The sequence below is a fragment of the Pinus tabuliformis genome, chromosome 9 (assembly GCF_031772625.1).
Source record: "Pinus tabuliformis cultivar Carrire ecotype Pingquan chromosome 9, CPIR1, whole genome shotgun sequence".
Lineage (NCBI taxonomy): Eukaryota > Viridiplantae > Streptophyta > Pinopsida > Pinales > Pinaceae > Pinus > Pinus tabuliformis.
Window position 1 is genome coordinate 1,224,083,325 of NC_142307.1, and position 25,155 is coordinate 1,224,108,479.

At 37.0% G+C, this 25,155-nt stretch overlaps 1 protein-coding gene across 1 annotated transcript; it reads left to right on the top strand.

Annotated features, from left to right (window-relative positions):
- Positions 1 to 22,012: 22,012 nt before the first annotated feature.
- LOC149152946 (uncharacterized) lies at positions 22,013 to 23,131 on the top strand. The gene is made up of 2 exons (XM_089443643.1): positions 22,013 to 22,529; positions 22,683 to 23,131. Exons 1-2 carry the CDS (start codon positions 22,013 to 22,015, stop codon positions 23,129 to 23,131), a joined length of 966 nt encoding a protein of 321 aa, XP_089299769.1.
- Positions 23,132 to 25,155: the final 2,024 nt, after the last annotated feature.

The following is a 25,155-nucleotide window of genomic DNA, read 5'->3' on the forward strand; positions in this document are numbered from 1 at the left end:
CTTTAACCTTGATTTTGATTTTGCTGGAAAATTATTACAGTTATTTGGAGTTTATTAAAATGTCATTTTGACTTACTCCTTTCAGTAAACATTATTTTTCTCTCTGGTTAAGTTTTGTTTATGCAGCAAAATAATGTCTAGTGATCCATATAATTTTAATTAATTAGAGAATAGCCATAGCATCTTTAATTAAATAAAATTATATATTTTGATTGGTTAGATCACGTAAAGATTATTTAGACATTAAATTGTAATTAATTACACTGAATATAATAAATCCTATCCCACAGGAATCTTTATTATATTTATGTAATTAATTAGGATAAGATTTCATAACCTACCCACAGGAGTTATGAATTAATAAGTTTTATCATAAAGTTTTATTGAATCTATTTGAATTGAAAATTTAGCCCACGGGCAATTTTTATGTCATTTGATTCAGTTCTTTTTTGCATAATTTACATTGGTAAAACATGAAAGTTTATTAAGCCTCAATTTTAACATAAGCATGTGATTCTTTATTTTGATGCAGTAGTACAACCTGCAAATTTCTCTGAAATTCGTTGTGACATTCCCGAACTTAAGGGAGATAACTATAAGATTTGGAAGGAGAGGATTCTCCTTCATTTAGGGTGGATGGACATAGATTATGCTATCAGGAAAGATGAACCATCGGCACTCACAAATACCAGCACTGCAGCGGACATCACGCTTTATGAACGATGGGAGCGATCCAATCGTCTAAGCATGATGTTCATTAAGACTAAAATTTCAGCTGGTATTCGAGGTTCCGTTGATCAGCATGAAAAGGTCCGAGACTTGTTGAAGGCCATTGATGAACAATTCGTCTCTTCAGAAAAGGCACTAGCAAGCACCCTAATCATGAAGTTCTCATCCCTAAGGCTCACCAGTGTGAAAGGTGTGTGTGAGCACATCATGCATATGAGGGACACTGTGGCTCAATTGAAGAAACTCGAGGTTGAAATATCGGAGTCCTTCCTAGTGCACTACATCCTGAACACCCTTCCGCAGCAATATGGACCTTTCAAAATCTCATACAACACACATAAGGATAAATGGTCAATTAATGAACTCATGACCATGTGTGTTCAAGAGGAAGAGAGACTGGTGATGGAACTGGGAGAGAGTGCAATGCTGGCAACGCGTGGAAAGGGAAAATCTCAAGCCAATCAGAAAGGGAAAGGTAAAGTACCTCCCCAAGCCGATATCAAGAAGGTTTCCAAGTGTTTTTGCTGTAAGAAGAAGGGACACATGAAGAAGGAATGCACCAAATTTCAGAAATGGCTTGCAGACAAAGGTAATTTAATCTCGTTTGTTTGTTATGAATCTAATATGGTTAACGTTAATATTAACACATGGTGGATTGATTCTGGATCAACAATTCACATTTCGAATTCCTTGCAAGGTTTGCAAAACCTAAGGAAGCCAGTGGGAAGTGAGAAAAGCATCTTATCAGGAAACAAGATGGGCTCGCATGTGGAAGCTATAGGAACATGTTATTTAACTTTAAGTAGTGGTTTTGTTTTGGAGTTAGAAAAGACCTTTTATGTTCCAAGTTTTTCTAGAAACTTGATTTCAGTTTCAAGGCTTGTACCTTTTGGATATTCCTTAAACTTTTCAGAAAAGTCTTTCAGTCTATTCTATAAATATGATTATGTTGGGAATGGTGTTTTGTCTAATGGTCTTTACTACATTAATTTACAAAACAATGTCACATATGATTCAATGCATGTTCACACTGGCACTAAAAGATGTGTTATTAATGAAGATTCCTCTAAATTATGGCACCGAAGACTAGGTCATATCTCCATAGAAAGAATTAAAAGATTGGTAAATGAAGGAATACTTAATACTCTAGATTTTACTAATTTTGAGACTTGTGTGGACTGCATAAAGGGAAAGTAGACCAACAAGTCAAAGAAAGGTGCCAATAGGAGTTCAGACATATTAGAAATCATACATACTGATATATGTAGTCCAGACATGGACTCACATGGTCAGAGATACTTCATCTCCTTTATAGATAATTACTCACGATATATGTATCTCTACATGCTTCATAAAAAGAGCGAAGCATTAGACGCCTTTAAGATATTTAAGGCTGAAGTAGAGAAACAACGCGACAAGCAAATTAAGATTGTGAGATCAGATAGAGGTGGAGAATATTATGGTAGATACACAAAAGATGGACAAGCACCTGGGCCATTTGATAAATTTCTTCAAGAGCATGGGATTGTTTCCCAATATACCATGCCTGGTTCACCCGACCAGAATGGTGTAGCAGAAAGAAGAAATCGAACATTATTGGACATGGTGCGGAGTATGCTTAGCAGCTCCAATCTTCCTAAATCCTTGTGGGCTGAAGCACTTAAGACGTCAGTGTATATATTAAACCGAGTTCCAACCAAGGCGGTTCCTAAAACGCCATTTGAATTATGGAAAGGTTGGAAACCGAGTTTGCGACATATGCGCGTTTGGGGATGCTCGTCTGAAGTGAGAATTTATAATCCACAAGAGAAGAAGCTGGACCCAAGGACCATTAGTGGGTATTTCATTGGATATGCTGAAAGGTCTAAAGGTTACAGATTTTATTGTCCATCTCACAGCACTAGGATTGTGGAATCAAGAAATGCAAAGTTTCTTGAAAATGACTTGATCAGTGGGAGCGATCAAACCAGAAACATAGTTTCTGAGAAGGATCATTCAGAATCTCAACCTTCCACTTCAAGTGATAGATTGTTTGTTGTTCATAGCACCCCTCAAGTACAAACTGGTGTTGAACAACCAATTGTTGAAGTTCCACAAGCTGCTGACGATATTCCAGTAGATCAAGGAGTTCAAGAGTTGCAAGGAACTTTTGAACAACAAGTTGAACCACATACTTCTCAGGAAGATGATGGTACAACATTAAGAAGATCTACTAGACCTAAGAGATCAGCAATTCCTAATGATTATGTTGTTTATCTACAAGAATCTGACTACAACATTGGAGCCGAAAATGATCCTGAGTCATTTTCACAAGCCATGAGTTGCAAAGAATCAGAACTATGGTACAATGCCATGAAGGAAGAGATGAATTCCATAAAGAGTAACGAAGTCTGGGATCTTGTTGAGTTGCCTAATGGTGCAAAAGCCATTGGATGTAAATGGGTCTTTAAGACAAAGAAAGACTCATTGGGCAACATTGAGAGATACAAGGCAAGACTTGTTGCTAAGGGATTCACTCAGAAAGAAGGAGTCGACTACACGGAGACTTTTTCTCCTGTATCTAAGAAAGATTCCTTACTCGTTATTATGGCATTAGTAGCCCATTTTGACTTGGAGTTGCATCAAATGGATGTGAAAACGACTTTTCTTAATGGAGATCTAGAGGAGGAGGTTTACATGAAACAACCTGAAGGATTCCCCTCTAGTGATGGTGAGCAATTGGTTTGCAAGCTCAAAAAGTCATTATATGGTTTAAAACAAGCATCCCGCCAATGGTATTTGAAATTCCATAATGTAATTTCTTCTTTTGGTTTTGTAGAAAACATTATGGATCAATGTATATACCTGAAAGTTAGTGGGAGTAAAATTTGTTTTCTTGTTTTATATGTGGATGACCTTTTGCTAGCAACCAATGATAAGGGTTTGCTACATGAGGTGAAACAATTCCTCTCTAAAAATTTTGATATGGAGGATATGGGTGAGGCATCTTATGTCATTGGCATTAAGATCCATAGAGACAGATTTCGAGGCATCTTGGGTCTGTCACAGGAAACCTATATTAATAAAATTTTAGAGAGATTTCGGATGAAGGATTGTTCACCAAGTGTAGCTCCCATTGTGAAGGGTGATAGGTTCAATTTGAACCAATGCCCGAAGAACGACTTTGAAAGGGAACAAATGAAGAACATTCCATATGCTTCTGCTGTCGGAAGCCTAATGTATGCTCAAGTCTGCACAAGACCTGACATTGCATTTGTTGTGGGAATGTTGGGACGATATCAGAGTGATCCAGGTTTAGACCACTGGAGAGCTGCAAAGAAAGTAATGAGGTACCTTCAAGGAACCAAAGACTACATGCTTATGTATAGACGGACGGAAAACTTGGAAGTAATTGGCTACTCAGATTCTGACTTTGCTGGATGTGTTGATTCACGCAAATCAACATCAGGATACATTTTTATGATGGCCGGTGGAGCTGTATCATGGAGGAGTGCCAAGCAGACCTTCATTGCCACTTCCACTATGGAAGCTGAGTTCGTCTCCTGTTTTGAGGCTACTTTACATGGTGTATGGCTTAGGAGTTTCATTTCTGGGCTTAGAATTATGGATTCTATATCTAAGCCATTGAGAATATATTGTGATAATTCAGCTGCTGTTTTTATGGCTAAAAACAATAAAAGTGGGAGTCGAAATAAACACATCGACATTAAGTATTTAGCTATAAGGGAACGTGTTAAAGAAAAGAAAGTGGTCATTGAGCACGTCAGCACTGAGTTAATGATCGCTGATCCTTTGACTAAAGGCATGCCACCGTTTAAATTCAAGGATCATGTATTGAATATGGGACTTGGTTCCATTATGTAGTTTCTCATTGTATGGACAATGTTATGTTAATGAAATTCTTAATTATTGTGATGTTTTTTTCTCATATTTATGTGCACTTTAAGTTGATTTGAGAAAATTCATTTAAGAAGGACCAAGAATAAACATAAGGTTTATTCATTAAGATATTGTTGCCACATAAATTTTAATAAGAATAAATGCATAGTAATACATGGAAGATAATACTCGTCATTAGAGGACTTATCGCCATGATTCATGTATCTATTACTTAATACAGATTATCAATGGTTTTTAAGTTGAGACATTAAGTTTGGAAGTATGGACCAAGTGGGAGAATGTTAAGCTCCATTAATTTTGCACAATTGCTGCCTACAATTATGGAATTTAAATTGCAGTCTTTCCTTAACTTATGGAAACCAACTGCAGTAGTTTCCTTAAGTTAAGAAAATCAACTGCAATTACTAAATTTATTATTGGGAGCTACTAAAGTGGTCCATTACTTTGATTCGAGTTCTCTGCCTTGATCTGTGGGACATCTAACACATAGCTATTAGAAGCTTGATGGAAGCTTAGCTATAAACTCATCTGTTTGGTCCCCAAGCTCTTATCTCAATCCCCTTCAGTTTTTTACACCATCTAGCTGAGATAGCAGAGCTTGGAAGTGCCTTCAGAATTTCTGCATTCTTTTCCTTTTGCTTGGACAGCTGGAGCGTGGTTTCTTCAGAAAGAAGTTGCATCAAGAGTTTCACCAATGGCTGGAGGTAATTCATATCCCTGGGCATTAAGTTTGAAACGATTCTTTTCAGTTCTTTCCGCATGCAGAATCGTTGTTATAGTTTTCTTACAGCTTCTTGTTGTCATATAACACTATGTTCCTTCCCTTGATTATTTCCTAGTACAATTATACTTAATTCAGTTCTATGTTTCTGATGCATTTTTTCTTAGTAAGATATCATCACCATCGATGCCAGGGTAGAGAAATATAACCACTTATTGGGGTCCACCATCCGCCTAGCACCATACTTAGGTGTATGTTAAATCAGAGATCGGAATTAATGCCCTTGGACCTTCTAGTCCAATCGTAAGATCTAACCTGTTTCTATGGAATATTTGTATTTGGGGATATTTCCAGCAAAGCCGAACGATATTATCACATTACTCTTTTTATTATTCCCCATACAAATCCTTAACAAAATTCTCATTCATTATCTTCCCAAAACTTCGAAAAATCATCCTAAAATATTATTTCTAACGTTCAAAATTTCCATGCAGTTTTACTATTTAAAATAACAGTTGTGTTTTGAAATACTACTATAAAAACCCATAGTTTTGTGAATTACTACAATAAAAACCCGTAGTTCTGTTCTTGAAACTTAGCGATAAGAGTACTTATCTATTAAGTCGTACTATTGGGGTTCCATACTGTGATATGTTCTAGTTATCCTAAAAATATTTTATATATATCCATTTTCAACGTAGTCTCACACAAAACAATACTATACCATTTCTTTTCAGACAGTCAATGTTACCACTTTTTTTCAGACAATCAATGTTTTTCATTCAAAATAGATTATGCATACTTCTGTAACTACAAGAATTAGTTTCAACAATTTAAAATATTTATCTGTTCCAATTGGGGCTTACCATGAAATACATTAGGGATGAAGTTCACTCCACCCAACCAATGAGAATAGTCATCTTCACCAATTCTCCCCATGTGCCAGTTTCATTTCCAGAACAGTTGTCGGCAGTGACATAACTAGGTCTGACCTAATGGCATCAAGACTGTATATTCGACGCTAGGTACTCACAGACTCACATTTCTAACTTAGAGATTCCATTAGCTCCAACCAACTCAATAATACCCTACTCGCAGCATCTCGCCTTACCTTGACAATGTCCTATACAAGAGACTACTTTCTTTCTCTCCCTTTCTAGTTGCCTCAGGATTCCTCTCATGCCGTCTTCACATCTGCTTCCCCAATTGAGATTATTTATTTCTAGGGGTGGGAATAGTTGTACCCTAATTGTCTGGTAAATGAAACTTTTACTTAGTCAATTTTCCCCGTAAATTTCCTAGTTGACCATAACTCTTTTTTAAATAAAATCAAGATAACTTACATATTAATTTTTCTGTGAGGCTCCCACAGTAAAGGTTTACTGAGTTATTGTAATAAAAGTAAATTAACTATTTAATTTTTACTGAGAAGTGTTACATCTTCCCCCTTGAGCTAAACTTCATCCTCAGTGTTTGCTTCTAGTCATTTGCTTCCCACCTGAAATTCCAGCTTCCCACGTGAAATTCCATCTCCTCGGTTTTCCTTTGCTAGCTAAAGTGCCTTACTAGTACTTTATCGTAGTGATACCTCACTTTCATTACATTTTTTTTTCTCGATTTTAGGTACAGAGGTTCGGCTAGGAGAGTTCTATATGGTTTGACCTACATTCACAATTATCATTAGTCTCCTTTAATCATTATGTAAGAAACATGCATATTCATATAATAATCGCAATCCTATTACAATACCATCAATCATTATCGGTGTTCTCATCAAGGGTCGTTAGCACGCTGCACAACCCCACAAAAGTTAATAAATCCTTTTCAGAAACCATTCATTTTTCTTATCTTTGTGATAAATTGCAACTAACGTTTTGTCATGCTATGTAGCATTATTATTCCTTTTTGCTTAATTATAATATTCAAATATGCAATAACCATATATACTTATAACTTAAAATAACTTTCTTTTCTTGTCATTTTGAGAAAGTTATATTGTTGTCTACCGGGTCCAAGTAATTTAGCGATGCTTGTCTCGGCTGCTTTTCTATTTCCTCTTTAAGAGAAAACCAGGGGTCCATTTGCGTGTTGCTTCAAATTTTGGGCTTTTGTCGTCCTACGTCACACGACGCTTTTTCAACTTTTCATATGTGTGTGGTCATAGGGTTATTTATTTATTTATTATTATATAAATATATTTTTAACCTGTGTCCACCTTATTTACTTCATTCAACATCGAGTTATTTTAATATAATTGACGTGTGAATACCTGTGGAATGGTTAATATACCATAATTTTACTTCAATAGAAGAATTATCTTATTATATCATTCTTCAGTACTCACTTGTTATCATTTTTTTTTAATAACATCCCCGACGACTCATCGTGACTCATTTATTGTTGTGATATGCTTATTAGTCACTACCTCTACATTGAATTTTGTTTTTAAGAGAGTTAACCTAGTGAGGCTTTGATTTTGTATCAACTGAGGTATGTCCAAGCTAACCTTCATGGTTTGATTCCAAGTAAATACATCCCCTTGAATAATTGCAACCCTAGAATAGTTTTTACTACCCAACTACTAAAACATGTCATTGTCTAAGTCCACTAAATATTTGGAGAGGGATAATGATAAAAACTTGACTATTGGGACTATCTAAATCGGGGTGGCCTAGTCTACCTCCCTTCTAAAATCCCTAGGTGTACCATTCATCTAAGGCAATCACAACTACACCATGGAACTGTATGGCAACAATCTCCTTTTTGGGGAGACCTTGAAGTGCCTCCACCTTTTTTTTCCAAGGAAAAAGGTGTAATTTTATTAATGAAAATAAAATTACATGTTGTACTTGCTGAAAACCAAGCATCACCAGGCCGTTGGCCAATAATAAGCATAAACAAACAAAAGGAAAAAACAGAAGAAAACTAATATACAATGAGTAGGAAAACTAAGTTTTCCTCGCTTTTTTTTCTCAACCTTGTGCCAACCCCCTTGAGACAACGAAGTGGTGACAAGAGCAAGTTGAGACTCTTCAGGTCGATGAATGTCTTTATTTGAATTTGAATTGTCTGAAGCATGTGTACGCTTGTACCCACTAGGGCCCATTAAATCAGGCAAATCTGTTGTTTGAACCTGGTTGTTATGTGAATCCATGGGTTCTTGTGAGTGTTCCCCTTGGGTTCCTAGTGCCTGATTGTCCTGAGATCCCTTGGGTTGATGCGCGAACTCCTCCTTTTGTTCTGGTACTTGTGGTGTCTGGTTAGCCCCGGGATGTGGGGAATCCTCCGTAATTGCGTATTCCCCCACTTCCTGTTGGGATGGATGGAAGTTCCATCCTTTTGTATGCTTCCCATTCTTTTTCCTTCTGATGTTGTCTTTTTTGGCTTCCGAGCATATATTTTGAAGATGCCCAGTTTGTCTGCAAATTCTACATCTAAAGGCTGTGTTTTCATAGTCAAGAGCCCGATTCCAGTTAATTTGATTGTGGATCATATGAATACGGTTCGGCAAGCCTTTGCTGAGGTCTACATCTACACAAATCCAGGCATGTGTGTAGATCCTTTCATCCAATCGATGGGAATCCATCTTGAGGTATTTCCCAATGCTGTTCCCAATAGCTGAAAGTATGCGCTCATCCCAGAAATGAAGGGGGAGGTTGTGCAATCGAATCCACACTGGCATTCTAGAGATAACCATAGTGTTTGCATCGAAAGCAGGGAACCAAGGAGTGATGAAAAGTCCCATCGTTCCCAGAACCATGGCCCCTCCTGCAATATACAATCTCTGGCCTCTGGAGAAGAGAGTTTTACTATAAAAAATCCTTTAGAGAAAAGGTGTATTTCACAATCTAGGGACCAGTTGGTCAGAATCCAATGAAAGAGTTCCTCAGGTTTTGGCCAAAAACAATTAAATATACAAATAATAGCTTGTGATTTGAAAGAGGCACATTGCACATCTGCTTTGGAATCAATTATATTTAGTTCTGGGATAGAGTTCATTAGCTCCACTATGTATGGGCTAGAGACAGAACCTTCATGTTGTTTCTTTGTTTTTTCTGTTGCTGTTTTGTTCCCTTGCAGAATATTTTTAAACGAGTGGCCTTCATTTATTTGGTTCTTATTGACTTCTAAGTATTTTGATGAATAGCTCCCGAAACCTTTACCTGCATTGGAAGGTTTTTTGACAGACCCTGCCCCCCCCCACTCTTAATCTCAGGTTGAGGACAATGGTGGATGCCATTTGTATGTTGTAGTCCTACAGAGACCTGTAATCCTGTAAGGCTTTGCCTCCATAAATCAAATTTTGCACATATGCTGGATATCCAACTTTTTGCTGAATGGATTGCTTCAGAAAAAGAACACTATCTTCTTGACTAACACAGATCGATAGGGTAAGCCCCTCTGGAGATTTTATAAAGATTTGAAAGTTGGAATGGTTTACCCTGGACCTGGCTCCATCCTCCCGCTTGTTGTCCCCAGGCTACATAGCAAAGGGAAGAGCACAAGCCACCGAGGACCGATCTTAGCAGACGGGGGCATAAGATAAATTCACCCACGCATCCATTGCCAAATGCACCAAATGAGACAGTTGCATCTAGGGAAACCTACAATAGGAAAGATCCTAGACGAGACAGAGTATCACCTCCTCTGTTTTTTCGGAGTCCAAAATAGCCAGGAGAAGGAAAAATCCATCACCCGAGACGTCAGGTGACTAGAGCAAGCAAAGCATCCAATTATCATCTGCCCTCGAACCAGAAATTCAGTCGGGGAGTCCAAACACTACCCCCTGTGAGATACCTTGGGTAGATAGAAGCCCATGCCCAAACCTAGGGTCACCACCGGATGCATACCCCGCTTGACCCACTACCTAAGCACAAAGCAAACTATGGAGGGAAGCCCGCTTCGGCCGCCTGGACTCAAAAAAATGTTTGGAACAACAAAACACAAGGCACCCAAAGCATTCCAGTCGTTTTGTGTGGACAGACCACCGAGAGCCCATGAGGAAAGAATAAACCCGGTAGACCAAGCGAGCACGAAGAAGTCACATGGTATAGACCCCTCCATATCCTCCATGAAACTTGGCCACCATGACCGCCCTTCAAGCCATTAGAAGGATAGAGCAGGGCGGTCACAACCAGAAATGCATTCTTGCATAGAAAAAACCCTACATGCTTTATTGTCCAAGTACTTTGTCTCTTTTATGCTTTTGTCACTTTTCTTGCATTTATGCTATATCAAAGTGCATCCACCTTGTATGGTAACTTATGCATATAAGTATTGATAAACCATGATTCCAAGTTGATAGTTGGAAGTATTTTCCAAACTAAAGAGATATGCATAGTGTTCTTTACTAGAAACACCCTGTTGCATTGGATCAGAAAGCATATCAGTTGGTGTTCAAGCTTTAGAATCTTTCAGTATGAGAGAGGCACCAACATTAATGAGCACTCTCACCACTACTAGATTCCCAAAATGTAGGGCCCTATGCAAATTACTCCATCATGATTCTCGGATCCACATGTTTCAATCAGCCCCAACAACAAGAAATTTGCTCACTATTGACACATGATTTCTCATACTGGAATGTGAAGGGTAATTGACCTAATTCTGTTCTTTGTTTCAATGTGTTCAACCCTATTTATTTTATATGACTGATACATAATTTATGCCAGGGATTGATCCTATTTTAGTAGCACAGAACATGTCATGATGATCGACATGCTGTTGTTTGCTTCAAATTCCCTCCTAGTTGCAAATGTGAGCTCTTCCATTCAATGTTAAAATATGTTAAATACATACAATCTATTCAATAAACTCCCTCCTTTCCATATTTCCATAAGTACTCTACTGTGGAATATCGACCAGTATAAGATTGAATCTTAGGAGTTAAAAATCATGGCACTGTATGGGATCAAATTTCATCCAATCATTGTGTCAAACACTTGGTGTGCATTTACAAACTTCCATAACTGGAATACATGGTAAGAAATTTGATGATACTCCTTGTGGAATCCACTTCAAAATTTGAATTGCTAGGCCTATCATAACTTTACACTGCAAGTTATTTATGCAAACCAAGGAGCCTAAGATGAAACTGTTTTCATCTTAAGACCATCTGGTTGCACTACTTTGTTTTCGAGTGCCATATAATCCCCAAATTAAGTCGAATACGGTAACACGTCATGAAATTACTATACAAAATCGAATAAACGTATACATACGTGCAATAGGGAAATCTGATGCTCCAAGAGAAGGATATTCTATAATCGTAACGTTTCAATATTCAAGGCACATGTTGACATGTTAATCAATGCTACAGTAGATATAATCAATCATTTATATAATATTGCTCAAAGTGATTCAATCATTTACTTCACGTATGCTCTTTTGACTTATAATGTTTTCCAAGAATTATTAGATTGGCAAGGACCAAGTTAACGAAAGTTATGGTTGTATCATACGGCCCTGTCATATATACAAATTTTTTAGTTTGGTGATTCCGCTAGTTCGTTCGTAGTACCTAGATGGCAACAAAACTTGTAACTAAGTTTTTCAACTGATCAAATTTCTCTAGTGAACTGGACCTTTCAACCATGAGGTGGTTATAATATAAATCACTAGTGAATCGTTCCATGATTTGCTATTATAAGTGTGTAACGTACACCATCATGAGCCCTTCGCGTCCATCAGGTGTATCTAAATTCCTTTTCTAATGTTTTTTCCATACCTCTGGTATTGTCTTTAGCCTTCGTCATTTATGCTTAATAAATTCGTTGTAAGCTGATATTTCTTAGGAATTAGCAACATTGTTCTACGAACTACTTACATGTTTATTTGGCATTTATTATGTTAGTTTCAACTCAAAATCCTCGACTATGTTGCTTACTCCATTATTTATGAGGTTATATTTTCCTTCACAACTGTTATAAATGTTTATTGCCATTTGTCTCCATGTGAGTAATTCTTAATTAGAAATGTTTCCTGACAATTTCACGGCAGTCCTCAATTACTTGATTCCTCTTTTGTAATTTTATCCGCTTTGGTTTTTGATCTTTTAACAAAAAGAGAGCTAATGGATTATGTTCCGGGCTTCTAGGCTCATGTGTAATGTATTTAGGAGATTATTTTTTATTTTTTAATAAAAATTTTATATTACCAAAAGAATCCTTTCAAAAGGAAGCTTAACATGCTTTTTTTTTTAAACATATCTATGCCATGGACAATGTCACTTTACTATCTTACTCAAGTACACAACTTTTGGCTTGGTTGTGGCTATCCTTCCTTATCGCTCGAGTTCATGAACTTCTCTCAACAATGATAGATTATACTTGCTATGTTATTAAATGAGTCTTTCAAGCAATTGATTGTTCCCCTAGGAACCCAATCCATCATTTTTATGAAAGGGTGACCATATCAATAAGCTAACTATTGTTTCGTTAACTTAATGAATGTAATGGAATTACTTCAATTTACTCTTGAAAAAATTGTTCACTTATTTTACTCTTAAACGTGCCATAATGATTAACCCTTCAGCTCTGATACCACTCATAACAACCATCTAAGTAAAATAAGATGTGTACATGATTCGTAAATAAATTTTGATCTACTTGTTTCTAAGGAACACCGAGAGGTTATTGTAAAGGGGTATTAACGTTACACAAATGATTACACATGCCTCGATTTGTGGGTTTAAAAATATTATAATGTATAGGAATCCTAAGTTCAAGGCACTATATATTGTCCCCTGAACTCTTACATATCAGTTACAATACAAAGGGGTCAAGCAATTTCCTAAGGTGTATTAATCCTTTTCTCTTGGGCATGTGGCACACATATCACGATTGGGATTATTATTCAACCCTACGACATGGAATATTCTTGATGCCACTTCTTGCCCATGACATGTACTTGACAGATGAAAGGACAACTACCTGGAAAATCCTTCACGGTGGATTCTTGGTGTGAGGACCTGACGGCTCGGATCCACCGGGTAGGGGTTACGGTAACAAACCACATTGTTGCCGCCGATAGTCGGTCATTCGCTTACCTGCCAACTATGAAGAATGCTTTGAAACTGGTGGGTTTTAGCTTCATTCCTCAGTGGCCAAACGCGAGTTGCTCACCGATTATCTTTGATAGGTATACATGGAGCTTTTCTCTGTTATTCCTTGCGTTGTCACAACCAGGGTTAAATTTGTTTTTGTTTTTGTTTTTTTTTTTTTCAATTACCTATTCTTTTTGTAATATTTGTATTCATCGTATAGTCAAGAAGCAACTAGGCTCATGCTGCAATTATTTCAGCTGGTAATGCACTCAAGGTCAGAGGTTCTTCAATTCAGTGATTTGTTTAGCTATTATCCAGGCACAAGCCTCCTAACTACTCTTACTGCTACAACAGGACCAACAACGCCATTTACCAAGTACCCAATTTTCTTTAACATTGTCTCCTTCCTTTAATTATTCATTAGTTATTAAGTTTCCTTGCTTGATAATCTTTCCTTTGTTTCTTACCTGGCCTTAGACGCGGGTGAGTTCTGTTCGACTCAACATTATCTTTTAGTTTGAAGTGTGAAAGCTTGCGATGTAATTTTTTTGTATAACAGGTACCTTGTTTCCTTTTCTATCAGGGTTATTTAGTCTCCTCTCAAGGTCTTCTGCTACAAAACGATCATGGCTTAACCCGACAACACAGTGTGCTCGATCTCATCCATTTTTTGGAACTATATCTGCCCTTGGAACCAAGCAGGGTTAGATTTTAGATTTTGAGAGGTCGTTCTCAAAAACCCTTTCTCTTTCTTAGGGATTATATGATTTAGAGTTTATTTTACTGAGAAACTTCCCCATTACCAAAGGGTAGTATATGTTTATCTAGATTATGGATAACTTCTTTTATCTATAATTTCTCTGTCGACACCAAAGATATCTCTATGAATGTGTGACCAATGTATTGTAAAAGGGAGCTTTCCGAGTGCAACTATTAATCTTTGGTGATGATATTATTTTACAAGAGTATTATCCTATTACTATTCTTATGAAGGTTAAGATTCTTGTATGATAACATCTCTGCAGAAATAATGACTTGCCTGGATTTATTATAAATTAGTTGAAAATTTCATTAAGAAAATACTTGTTTGTTAAATAAGGTCATGTCGTCCAGGCTTTGTTCTATTAGGTCTTAGTTGTTGTTTTCACTAACGTACAATATTACATTTGTTTTCCTTTTGACTAATTAATCATAAATTTTAGAAATTTCCTAAGGGTTCCGTATTATATAATATGTCCTCTGTTTTAACATGAATATATTTGCTTGCTCCATTTTTTCCTGTTTGTGTGCACTGTGCTTTTCTTTAATTTTAAATATTCATATCTCCAAAATGGAGAATAGCCCCACAAGTTGATCATTTAGACGGCGCCATTTTTACATATACGAGTTGTTAGGTAAAAGTCTTCAGCGTACTTGTTTATAATTCTTATTCAAGAATAACTTCCTTGTTTTGGATTTTATTCTCTTAGCCTACAATGGTAACCTGAGTCCCATTAATGTTGTAAGTTTTGATGTTAAGGTGAGTTCTTGTTGACACATAACACTATGTTCCTCCCTTTGATTATTTCCTCGTATAATTATAATTAATGCAATTCTAAGTTTTTGTTGCATTTTTCCTTAGTAAGATATTATCACCAGCGTTGCAAAGGTATAGGAATCTAACCACTTATTGGGGTCCACCGTCTGCCTAGAACCGTACTTAGGTGTATGTTAAATTAGAGATCAAAACTGATCCCTATGGACCTTCTGGTCGAATCGTAAGATCTAGCATGTTTCTATAGAATATATATATATAGATATTTTTCCAGGAGACTCGAGCCATATTCTCATATTATTCTTTTTGCTATTCCCCATACACATCCTTAACAAAATGCTCATTCATTATCTTGCCAAAACTTGAGAAAATACTTCAGAAAATCATGATAAAAGATGATCGCTAATGATCAAAATTTCAATGGACTTTTACTAATTAAAGTAACAGTGCAATAATAGTGTTGTTTTGAAATACTACAATAAAAAACCATAGTTCTACGAAATACTACAATAAAAAGCCGTAGTTATGTTCTTGAAACATAGCGATAAGAGTACTTATATGTTAATTCGAACGGTTGGGGTTCCATATATTCAACTATTTTAGTTAGCCGAAAAATATTTTATATATATCCACTGTCAACATAGTCTGACACAAAACAAGACTATACTATTTATTTTCAGAGAAATAATGTTTGTCATTGAGAATGGATTATGCATACTTAGAGAAGTACAGGAGTTAGTTTCAACAATTTAAAATACTTATTTGTTCCAATTAAGGTTTGCTAGGAAATATGTGGGGGTGAAGTTTACTCCACCCAACTTGTCAGAATGGTCATCTTCACTAATTCTCCCACCTTGTGGCTGTTTTATTTCCGTCATCTTCACTAATTCTCCCACCTTGTGGCTGTTTTATTTCCATAACAGTTGTTGACAGCTATCTAACCAAGTCTAACCCATTTGCATCAAGATTGTACAATCCACCCTAGGTACACACAAACTCACATATCTCACTTAGGGATTCCCATTTGCATCAGAATTGTACAGTCTACCCTAGGTACACACAAACTCACATATCTCACTTAGGGATTCCCATTTGCATCAGGATTGTACAATCCACCCTAGGTACACACAAACTCACATGTCTCACTTAGGGATTCCAGTGGCTCCAACCAGCTCAAGAATACCCTACTAGCAGCCTCCTTCCTTCCCTTGACAACATCCTGTACAAGGGACTACTTTCTTTCTCTCCCTTTCTAGTTGCCTTAGGATTCCTCTCATGCTCTCTTGGATTCTGCTTCCCCTACTGAGATTATTTATCTCCGGGGATGGGAGTAAATATCCCCTTCCCCTACTGAGATTATTTATCTCCGGGGATGGGAGTAAATATCCCCTTCCGGGGGTGGGAGTAAATATCCCCCTACTGAGTTTATTTATCTCTGGCGGTGGGAGTAAATATCCCCTAACTGTCTTGTAAATGAAATTTTTACCTGAGTAAATATCCCCCTACTGAGATTATTTATCTCTGTGGGTGGGAGTAAATATCCCCTAACTGTCTTGTAAATGAAACTTTTACCTAATGAGTTTTCCCTGTAAATTTCCTGGCTGGCCATAACTGTTTTTTTCAATAAAATTAAAATAGATTTACATATTAAATTTTCCATGAGACTCCCATAGTAAATGTTTAGTGACTTACCACAGTAGAAGTAAATTAATTATTTACTTTTCACTGAGGGGTGTTACACTATGTTTTAATATTTATATTTTTTTAAGGAATAGATTCAACCTATTTTACACTAATCTATTATATCTATCTATACTTTACATAGAAAATGTAAAACTTTCTAGACAAGCTTCTCAACAAAACATTATCACTACAATAAGACATTATTATTGTCTTTGGGTAGGAATTCATCCTCGAGTGCCACAATGGCCAATTACAACTAACAAAATACCTCATTCTACCAATTAGTAAAAACTAAATTAACGAGATTCTAAAACTTAATACTAAGTTAAATTCATTATTTTTATTTTTATTTACTTATATTTAAACGAGGCTTTAGGTACTAGCTACTATGTAACACGTGTTAACTTTAATTTTCTCAATATTCACATTATTTAATTGATTACTGAATATACTATTTTAATAATAAAAAGTAGTTTATATATATATATATATATTAAATTTAAAAAAATTATTAATAATAATTAATAATATTTTTTATTTTCAATTCAAAAATTAATTTTAAAATATGATTTTGATTTCTTTTTATTACATAAAAATATCTAGTAAATTTGATAAAAGTGATATCACAATAAAATAAAAAAATACATAAATGAATTCAATGCATTAAAAAACTTTGAGATATCTCTAATCATATAGATTTCGGAACTCAAACTTGTGATTCTAACCCATCTCTATCAATTTCAAACAAAACAGACCATAAAATTTGCTTATGTGACATGCTCTGACCATGAAAATATAAAATATATATAACCATGACATTATATACATCGGCTTAATCTTGTCAACATAATAGTAATGTACGAAGGTTTAAACGTGGTGAAAGGAGTTAATGCTCTTTTTTTTTTTCACTTTACAACTTTTGATTTACATTGCCATAATTTATATCATGTTACTATGGTTTGGGTTGGGTGACAGTTTGTGGTCCCAACACAACACAAAAGACCTTACCTACCATCGATACCTTTGAGGTTTCTCGATGTTTCTGGCGTTGTTCCCCAATGGTGCATGTACGCGGCTTGACAGATGGCATACTCACCACGCTAGATCTTTCCCGGGTTCATCCAACGACTCCTGTCTGTTGTGCGAGATTTAGGGTAACTACTCCAAGGGTGACCCCAGAGCGAAGCCATTTTCTTTTGTAGACTCTTTCCGCTCGTTTACAAGCCCTCGAGGATTAATTCACCAGTTAAATGTAGGGTAAGTTCTTATTTCCGGTACCTCTACTTCACAGCAGCTCGTTTCTTTACGGAGACAGGGTCATAAATGATTTCCACCCTTATCGCGTCCCTCCATCCGAGCTGGATAGCTTCGCAGAGCTCGCACTGGGATCAATATGTTGTCGGTTATTAACTTCTTCCCGCCTTCCGACCGACTAGGTACAAAGAGGGTTGCTAAAATCTTCATTTAATTGTCAATTTCTTTGGTTTATGTTCATAGGTTAATCTTACCAACCCTAACTCAGGTCTTTTGTCATTGCAGGGGTTTCTTCAGAGTCTGACCACACCCTTCGAGAATCGGTTCGAAGAGCACGATGAAACCCTGGACAACGACACTTCCAGGTTGGCTTTTGATACTATCAAGACCTGTTTACTACTTCATGGGTTGCAAGAATTAGGGTCTCAAGTTAAAAAAAATTGCTTACTCGTAATTGACGGTTTAGGTCTCAGATTGAACGGTCGTTGATGCCGAAGCTATTAAAATTGAACTTGTTATAAGAATTTGGGTCTCGGCTCATCCTATGGTTACAAGTTGTTGTGTCTTGCATTTTTGTTTTAATATTGTTTGTTTCTTTGTACCAAGATCTCATACATGGTTATGGTTTGAGGCAAAATTCCCTTAATAATATAGCTCACTGTTAAAGCACTCATGTATAAAGTTTTGGTTTTACTCAGTATTATTTATGGTCTTGAATTCCATGAGTTTTCTTTCACTTCATTTTCAATGACATTGTTAATAATAGCTTATCTCTCTTTAAGCGTAGACATGTTTGTTTGAATTTTACTGGTCTATGAATGAGTTTCCTTTTAATATTTTGTCTAATATTATTGTTAATGTATACTATTTTGTCTAATATTGTTGTTAATGTATATTATTGTTGTCATTGTACATTATTGTTATTACTGTACATTATTTTTATTATTGTACATTACTGTTAATATTGCACATTATTGTAATTACTATACATTACTGTTATTACTGTGGTTTTAAGTATCAAGCTCTTCTCGCTACCCTATCCCGAACATTTCAATGTAAGTTTCCTTAATAGGTTTAGAGGACTGGACTATTGTACATTACTGTTAATATTGCACATTATTATTATCACTCTACATTACTATTATTACTGTGGTTTTAAGTATCAATCCCGTCTTCATTTCAATGTAAGTTTCCTTAATAAGTTTAGAGGACTGGACTGAGTCACTGCAGAGTTAGCAGCTCAGTCCTAACCCCTTTACCCTTTTTTTTTTGTGATAACACTTCCAAAACTTGGAACTCTCAGGAAACAACAAAACTACGTCTCTTTGGACTCAGTTAATAATTATGATTATACTATCTTCCTTTAGCCATATATAACACCCTCTTCTACTTAACTGATTCAGTGGGTTCAAGTTTTCCTATAATATCGTTTCCAGGTTTTACTATTTCTGCTCCAACTTTACTATCGTACTCCATTTCAGTTCTATGTGACTGTAGGGTTATTAGTTCCAGTTATTCAGTTACATCTTATCCTCTGCAGCGGTGTTCACACCAGCAATACAAATTGCACTTGAACTACCGATTTGCAGCCCAAAAAGAAGTTTATAACAGATCTTTATACATTAATCATTCATTCTCAGATCTATATCATAGGGAAAATATAAATTCTGGATTTTACTTTCATGTTTTTAACCATAGTATTAATAGACACTCTTCCATGCAAAAGGTACAGACTTAAAACAATCTTAAATACTTATCTGTTCACTGAAATTCCTCGAATTCAACAGGGTGAGACCTTCTCCACCCAACCATAAGAAGGGAAATGACATCCTCCTCTACTCACCAGCTTCCACTCCAGAACAACAGGTAACAATATTCTTTGTTCTTTGAATCAAGCAATAGACCTGAGGACTACAGTGGAGTCTTCCAGCGTCAAATTCCTTTTCGTAACGAGGTTAGCAGCTCAGTTTTTCAGCCTCGGATTCCTTTTCATAACGAGGTTACCCACTCGCTCAAGTACATCTATGAATTTCCCTTTTGCTACTCCACTTTCAATTCTTTTTCCAAAAACTGACTGAACCCCTTTCTTTCCACCGAGATCTCTTTTTATCGGGAGGAAAAGTCTAACTGTCTTAAATGTTCCTAATTACCTAGAGGTTGGAATTCGTTTCCGGTCTCCCTTCTTAAATTCTGAAATTTCATAATATATAAAAAACAATATTATTACCATTTAAATATCCATCTAAAATGTCATTGAACTTTCGAGAGTCCCATTTACCAACAAGATAAAATAGTTTGCTATAGGGGGAGTGTTACACATTCTAAGTTGTTTAAATTCCACATTTTGAATTTTTTTAAGCCTACTTCCAGTAATATAATTAGAATAGTTAGAATACGGCATCGATCTCATGGAGTGACTTGTCTCATTTATGGACAGCAATCCTCATGTAGACAGACAATACTACGTTTTCTCACGAACAAACAAAAAGACGTTTTTGTAACGAAATAGGCATTCACATTTACGCGCGTTTCCGGTGGATGCCAATTGGATGACGGGTGATGAAGGGGCTTCTATCATTTATATTAAATGAGGTACACTCCCACATTCATTCATGCGCGTCGACAGGTGGCGTTAATTGGATTACAGAAAGATGATGAATTGGGTGGGACGCAAAAATATGTCGAGACGCAGGGAGCGAGCCATTTCTTAATTTTATTTTTTGTTTCGTCCACAACTCTACATCCACGAAACATCTATACAATTTGGAAACCCATTGTGGATGATACGACACCTTAATATTACAAAATATTCAAAACCACTCTAACTATCGCCTATTTTCCAAAAAAATTCAAAATAATTACTATTTTTTAAATTAAACGTATTAATAATTTTTTAAAACAATAATTAAATATTAAAACACCAGTGGGTATGTGGTCGCAGTTTTCTTTCTCTGCATAGATGGTACCTGGGATTCAACCCTCTCAGCAATACCCCTTCTAATAACCTTATTTGGCTGAAACTTCCGGGTCTTCATCTTGATTTCTGGACTCCTGAGATTCTACCAGAGATTGGTAATGCTGTCGGCAGGAGTGTTTATGTAGATCCCTGGTGTCGGGCTGAGAAAGATAAACGTATTGCCTGGATACTGATTGAAAGATCCTTCAGAGGAGGCTTCCCGGAGCATATCGACATCTTTTGGAGAGATTTGTCGATCAGACAAAGATTAGATTTCTGGGGCGTGCCATTTCGGTGTGCTGCATGTCACCATACTGGTCATCTCATTTTGAACTGCCCGAAAAAGCGAGCATTGGGTAGAAGACGCCATCGACCTACTAAATTTTCTGAATTTCCTATTACTTCAAATGATCCTATTAATTTTCCTAATGATTCTGTGTCTCCCGATGTCTCTCCTCTCCCCCTTCGTCCTGATTCCCCGATTGAACGCCAGGAGTATTCTCCCCATCGATCCGTTCATCCTGACCCACTATTGCGGGTTTCTCCTTCGATGCCGGAGTTGGAGACTGCCTCTGAGTATGAGTTACCCCAACCTCCGAATCATCCTGCGGAACCATCCGGAGATCATAATGTCCCGATATTACCAGATATCCCTCTCTCTTCTGTCAAGTTTGATCCCCGTCCCCATAACAGCAAGAATCCTCCTCTCGTTGTTGTGTCCTCTCCGGATGTAAAAGGCTCTGTCCCATTGAATGCTCCCTCTCCTGTAACCTCTCTGTCCAAATCGCCAATCAATTCGATTGGAAGAGACTTAGACTTTTTGTTATCTAAGAAATCTCTGGATCTTGCTCCTCTCACTGTCCATAAACCTGCATCTCCTTCTTCTCCTCGGATCAGCCCTTCTTCTGCTATGAATATCACTGTTAGAAAGAAGAACAAAAAGGTAAGTCGACATTTTCGGGGGAGGGGTATAGTATCAGAATGCTGCTTCAGGAATTTAACGCTGGTGGATGTCCCTATCGCTGATGTCTTTGTTGAAAGGCCTCTTAGAGCTGGAAAGGCCGATCTTCCTTCAAAATGAATTTTATCCTTTCTGTAAATATTCGAGGCCTGGGAGCAGACTTGAAGTTCTTGGCCTTAACAAATCTTTTTTTGTCAAAGTGTCCTAAAATTATTTTAATTCAGGAAACTATGCACCCAGTTCATATTACTATCTCATATTTTCGGAAGGTGCTCCCTAATTGGCACATCTCTGCTATTGATGCCATAGGTCTATCGGGTGGTCTGGCTGTGCTGTGGGACCCTCTGTGGATTAATGCAAAGGCATATAGATGTCTCGCTGGTATTATTGTCTCTGCACAAGTTAGAGGACTAAAATGCCGTATCAACATACTGAACATATATGCTCCTTTCCGGAATAGATCAGAATTCTGGGAACGCCTATTTGCATCCGAAGTTTTTGATATAGATTCTTTGTTGGTTGCAGGTGATTTGAATATAACTTTCTCCTCAGACGAAATATGGGGAAAGGGTAAGAAAGGGTACCCTATCGCATCAATGATTCGAAATGAATTTCTTATGAGAAACTTCATTGACATTCTCCCACCCGCTATCCTTCCCACCTGGGACAATGGAAGATGCGAGGAGGCATACATTGCTAAGCGGCTAGACAGATTCCTTATTCACGCCTCCCTGATTGATATCCTCGGTATGCCTTTCTCGATGGTTGAAAACTCCCTTATTTCTGATCATCGGCCGATTATTATGGGATGGACGTCTTTGGGCATCAGAAAAGGAATCCATTTCAAATTTAATAGATAATGCCTTGAATAACCTGACTTTAATGACATTGTTGTCAAAGCTTGGCGCAATTTTGAAGATAGCGGATCTGTTTCTCATCAGGAAAATTTTATGAATAAGATGATTAATATCCAGAAAGTGGTTAAAAAATGGCAGAATCTGAAAAGAAGAGCAACCAGAAGAGAACTTCAAGTCATCCAAGAGCAATTAGAGAAGTTGACAAACTCTATAGATTATAATTCTCTATCCTTCGAAAAGAGACGTCTTTTCAAGAATCTCCATAATAGAAAACTGCAATATCTGAAAAAAGAAGAAATATTTTGGCGCCTGAAAAGCAGAGCCTTATGGATGAAAGAAGGTGATAAAAATTCAAAGTTCTTCCAGAGGTATGCGAATGCAAGAAGACTTAAAAATGCTATATGGAAAATTAAAGACGAGAATGGTGCATGTCTCGTCTCTCAACAAGATATTGCAAAGCAAGCTGTAACTCATTTCAGGAACCAATATTGAAGGATGGAACATAGAAGCTTTCAGGATATTTTGTGGGGCGTCGAAGCTTACTCGGTGATGTTTAATGAAGAAGAGAACGACCAGCTTTTCCAGCCTATATCAGAGGAAGAATTATTGATGGCAATGAAATCTTTCAGTAGGGACAAGAGCCCCGGACCAGACGGCTGGTCTATAGAATTTTATATACACTTTTATGATCATATCAAGGACGATTTACTAAAAATGCTAGAAGAGATCAGAATAAAGGGGAAAATCAGCAGGCAGATGAGCTCCACATATATAGCCCTCATTCCCAAAAAAAGGAAGCTCAGACTTTTATGGACTATCGGCCTATCTCTTTATGTAATACCACCTTCAAAATAACTTCAAAGATCATCGCAGAAAGACTGAAAGGATTATTATCAAAATCAATTTCAAAAGAACAGTATGGTTTTCTCAAAGGCCGAAGCATCCATGACGCAGTAGTTGTTACTCAAGAGGCTTTATTTTCTATTCACTCAAAGAAAATAAAAGCGGTCTTACTTAAAGTAGATCTGAGAAAGGCATACGATTGTATTGATTGGGCATATATCAGATGTTTATTGGCTAGAATTGGGCTGAAGAGCAACATGATCAACTGGATCATGACTTGTGTTGATCCTGTGGATTACGCTATTATCATAAACGACTCTCCTACTCCTTTCTTCAGTGCTGAGAGGGGGCTACGCCAAGGATGTTCTTTGTCCCCATTATTATTTATTCTGGCCATTGACTCTCTCAGCTTACACATCCATAAGGCAGTTGAAGAGAAAGCATGGCGCCCACTCAGAATTTGCAGGAACATATCTCTGTCTCATAACTTATTTGTAGACGACATATTATTATTTGCCATGTTTTGCAGGTCCACTTGGATGCGCTTTCATATGATATTGGATAAATTTCAAAGGGCTACGGGACCTCAGGTAAATCTGGAAAAATCATCTATATTTCATTCTGATGTCAAGCTAGAAGATGTAATTTGGCTATCTGAGCTTTTCGGTATAAAAACTTATCATATCAGCAGTGGAATTAAATATCTGGGATTCTGAATCAAGGCGAATGGCTATTCAAGAGCCGATTGGTCCTAGTTGGTGGACAAATTCTATAGGAGAATCTCAGGATGGGAATATCGTTGTCTTTCATTGGCTGGGAGAGTTATTTTAGTACAATCCATTCTGAATCAACTCTCTGTTTATTGGGCTCACCTCTATCATCTTCCAGCGAGTATTATCAACAACTTGAACAGTCTTTCCGCTAATTTCATATGGGGAGGGCATGCTGAGAAGCGTAAATTTCATCTTTCAAAACTGTCTGGCATCTCACTTCCTAAGTCGATGGGTGGCTGGGGTTTATTAAGCTTAAGAATTTTTGGTAGATCTCTCCTGTGCAAATCCTTTTGGAGAGCTATACAAGGAGACGGCCCGTGGAGTCAGCTGATCAGATCGAAATATCTAGCAAATAAGAATTTCCACAACTGGTATCAGCGAGGCTCTATTGGCGCAGCATATGGATCCCCCATATGGTGCAGCTTTCGTAGAATAGAGGCTATCTGTATGGAGCACCTGATATGGCATTTTCAAAAGGGGAACAACATCATTATTGGCAAAGATATTTTCAAATGCGGGTCAGATGTTATTGATATCCCTGTTTCTCTTCTTCAGCATTTCCATAGACGTGGTATCTTTTATTGGGACAAATTGATTGCTGACTGGGACGGCCCTATTCCGCGTTGGAAAGATTCATCTGTATTGAACATTCCCAAAGAGTATGCGCAGTAGTGGCAGAGCATTAAACTGAGGTTGCAGAATGGGGGTATCACCAGAACAAGAGAATCGGATTTTTTATCCTGGAACATCCCAAATGAGGCGGAAAATATATCTGTAAAAGGAATATATCAGAAATTGATAGGACAACACTCTTCTCGATCCCTAATTTTTCCACTTACCTTCTGGAAAGATGGCTGTCCTCCGAAGATGATCCTCTTCTCTTGGCTCACATTTCACAAT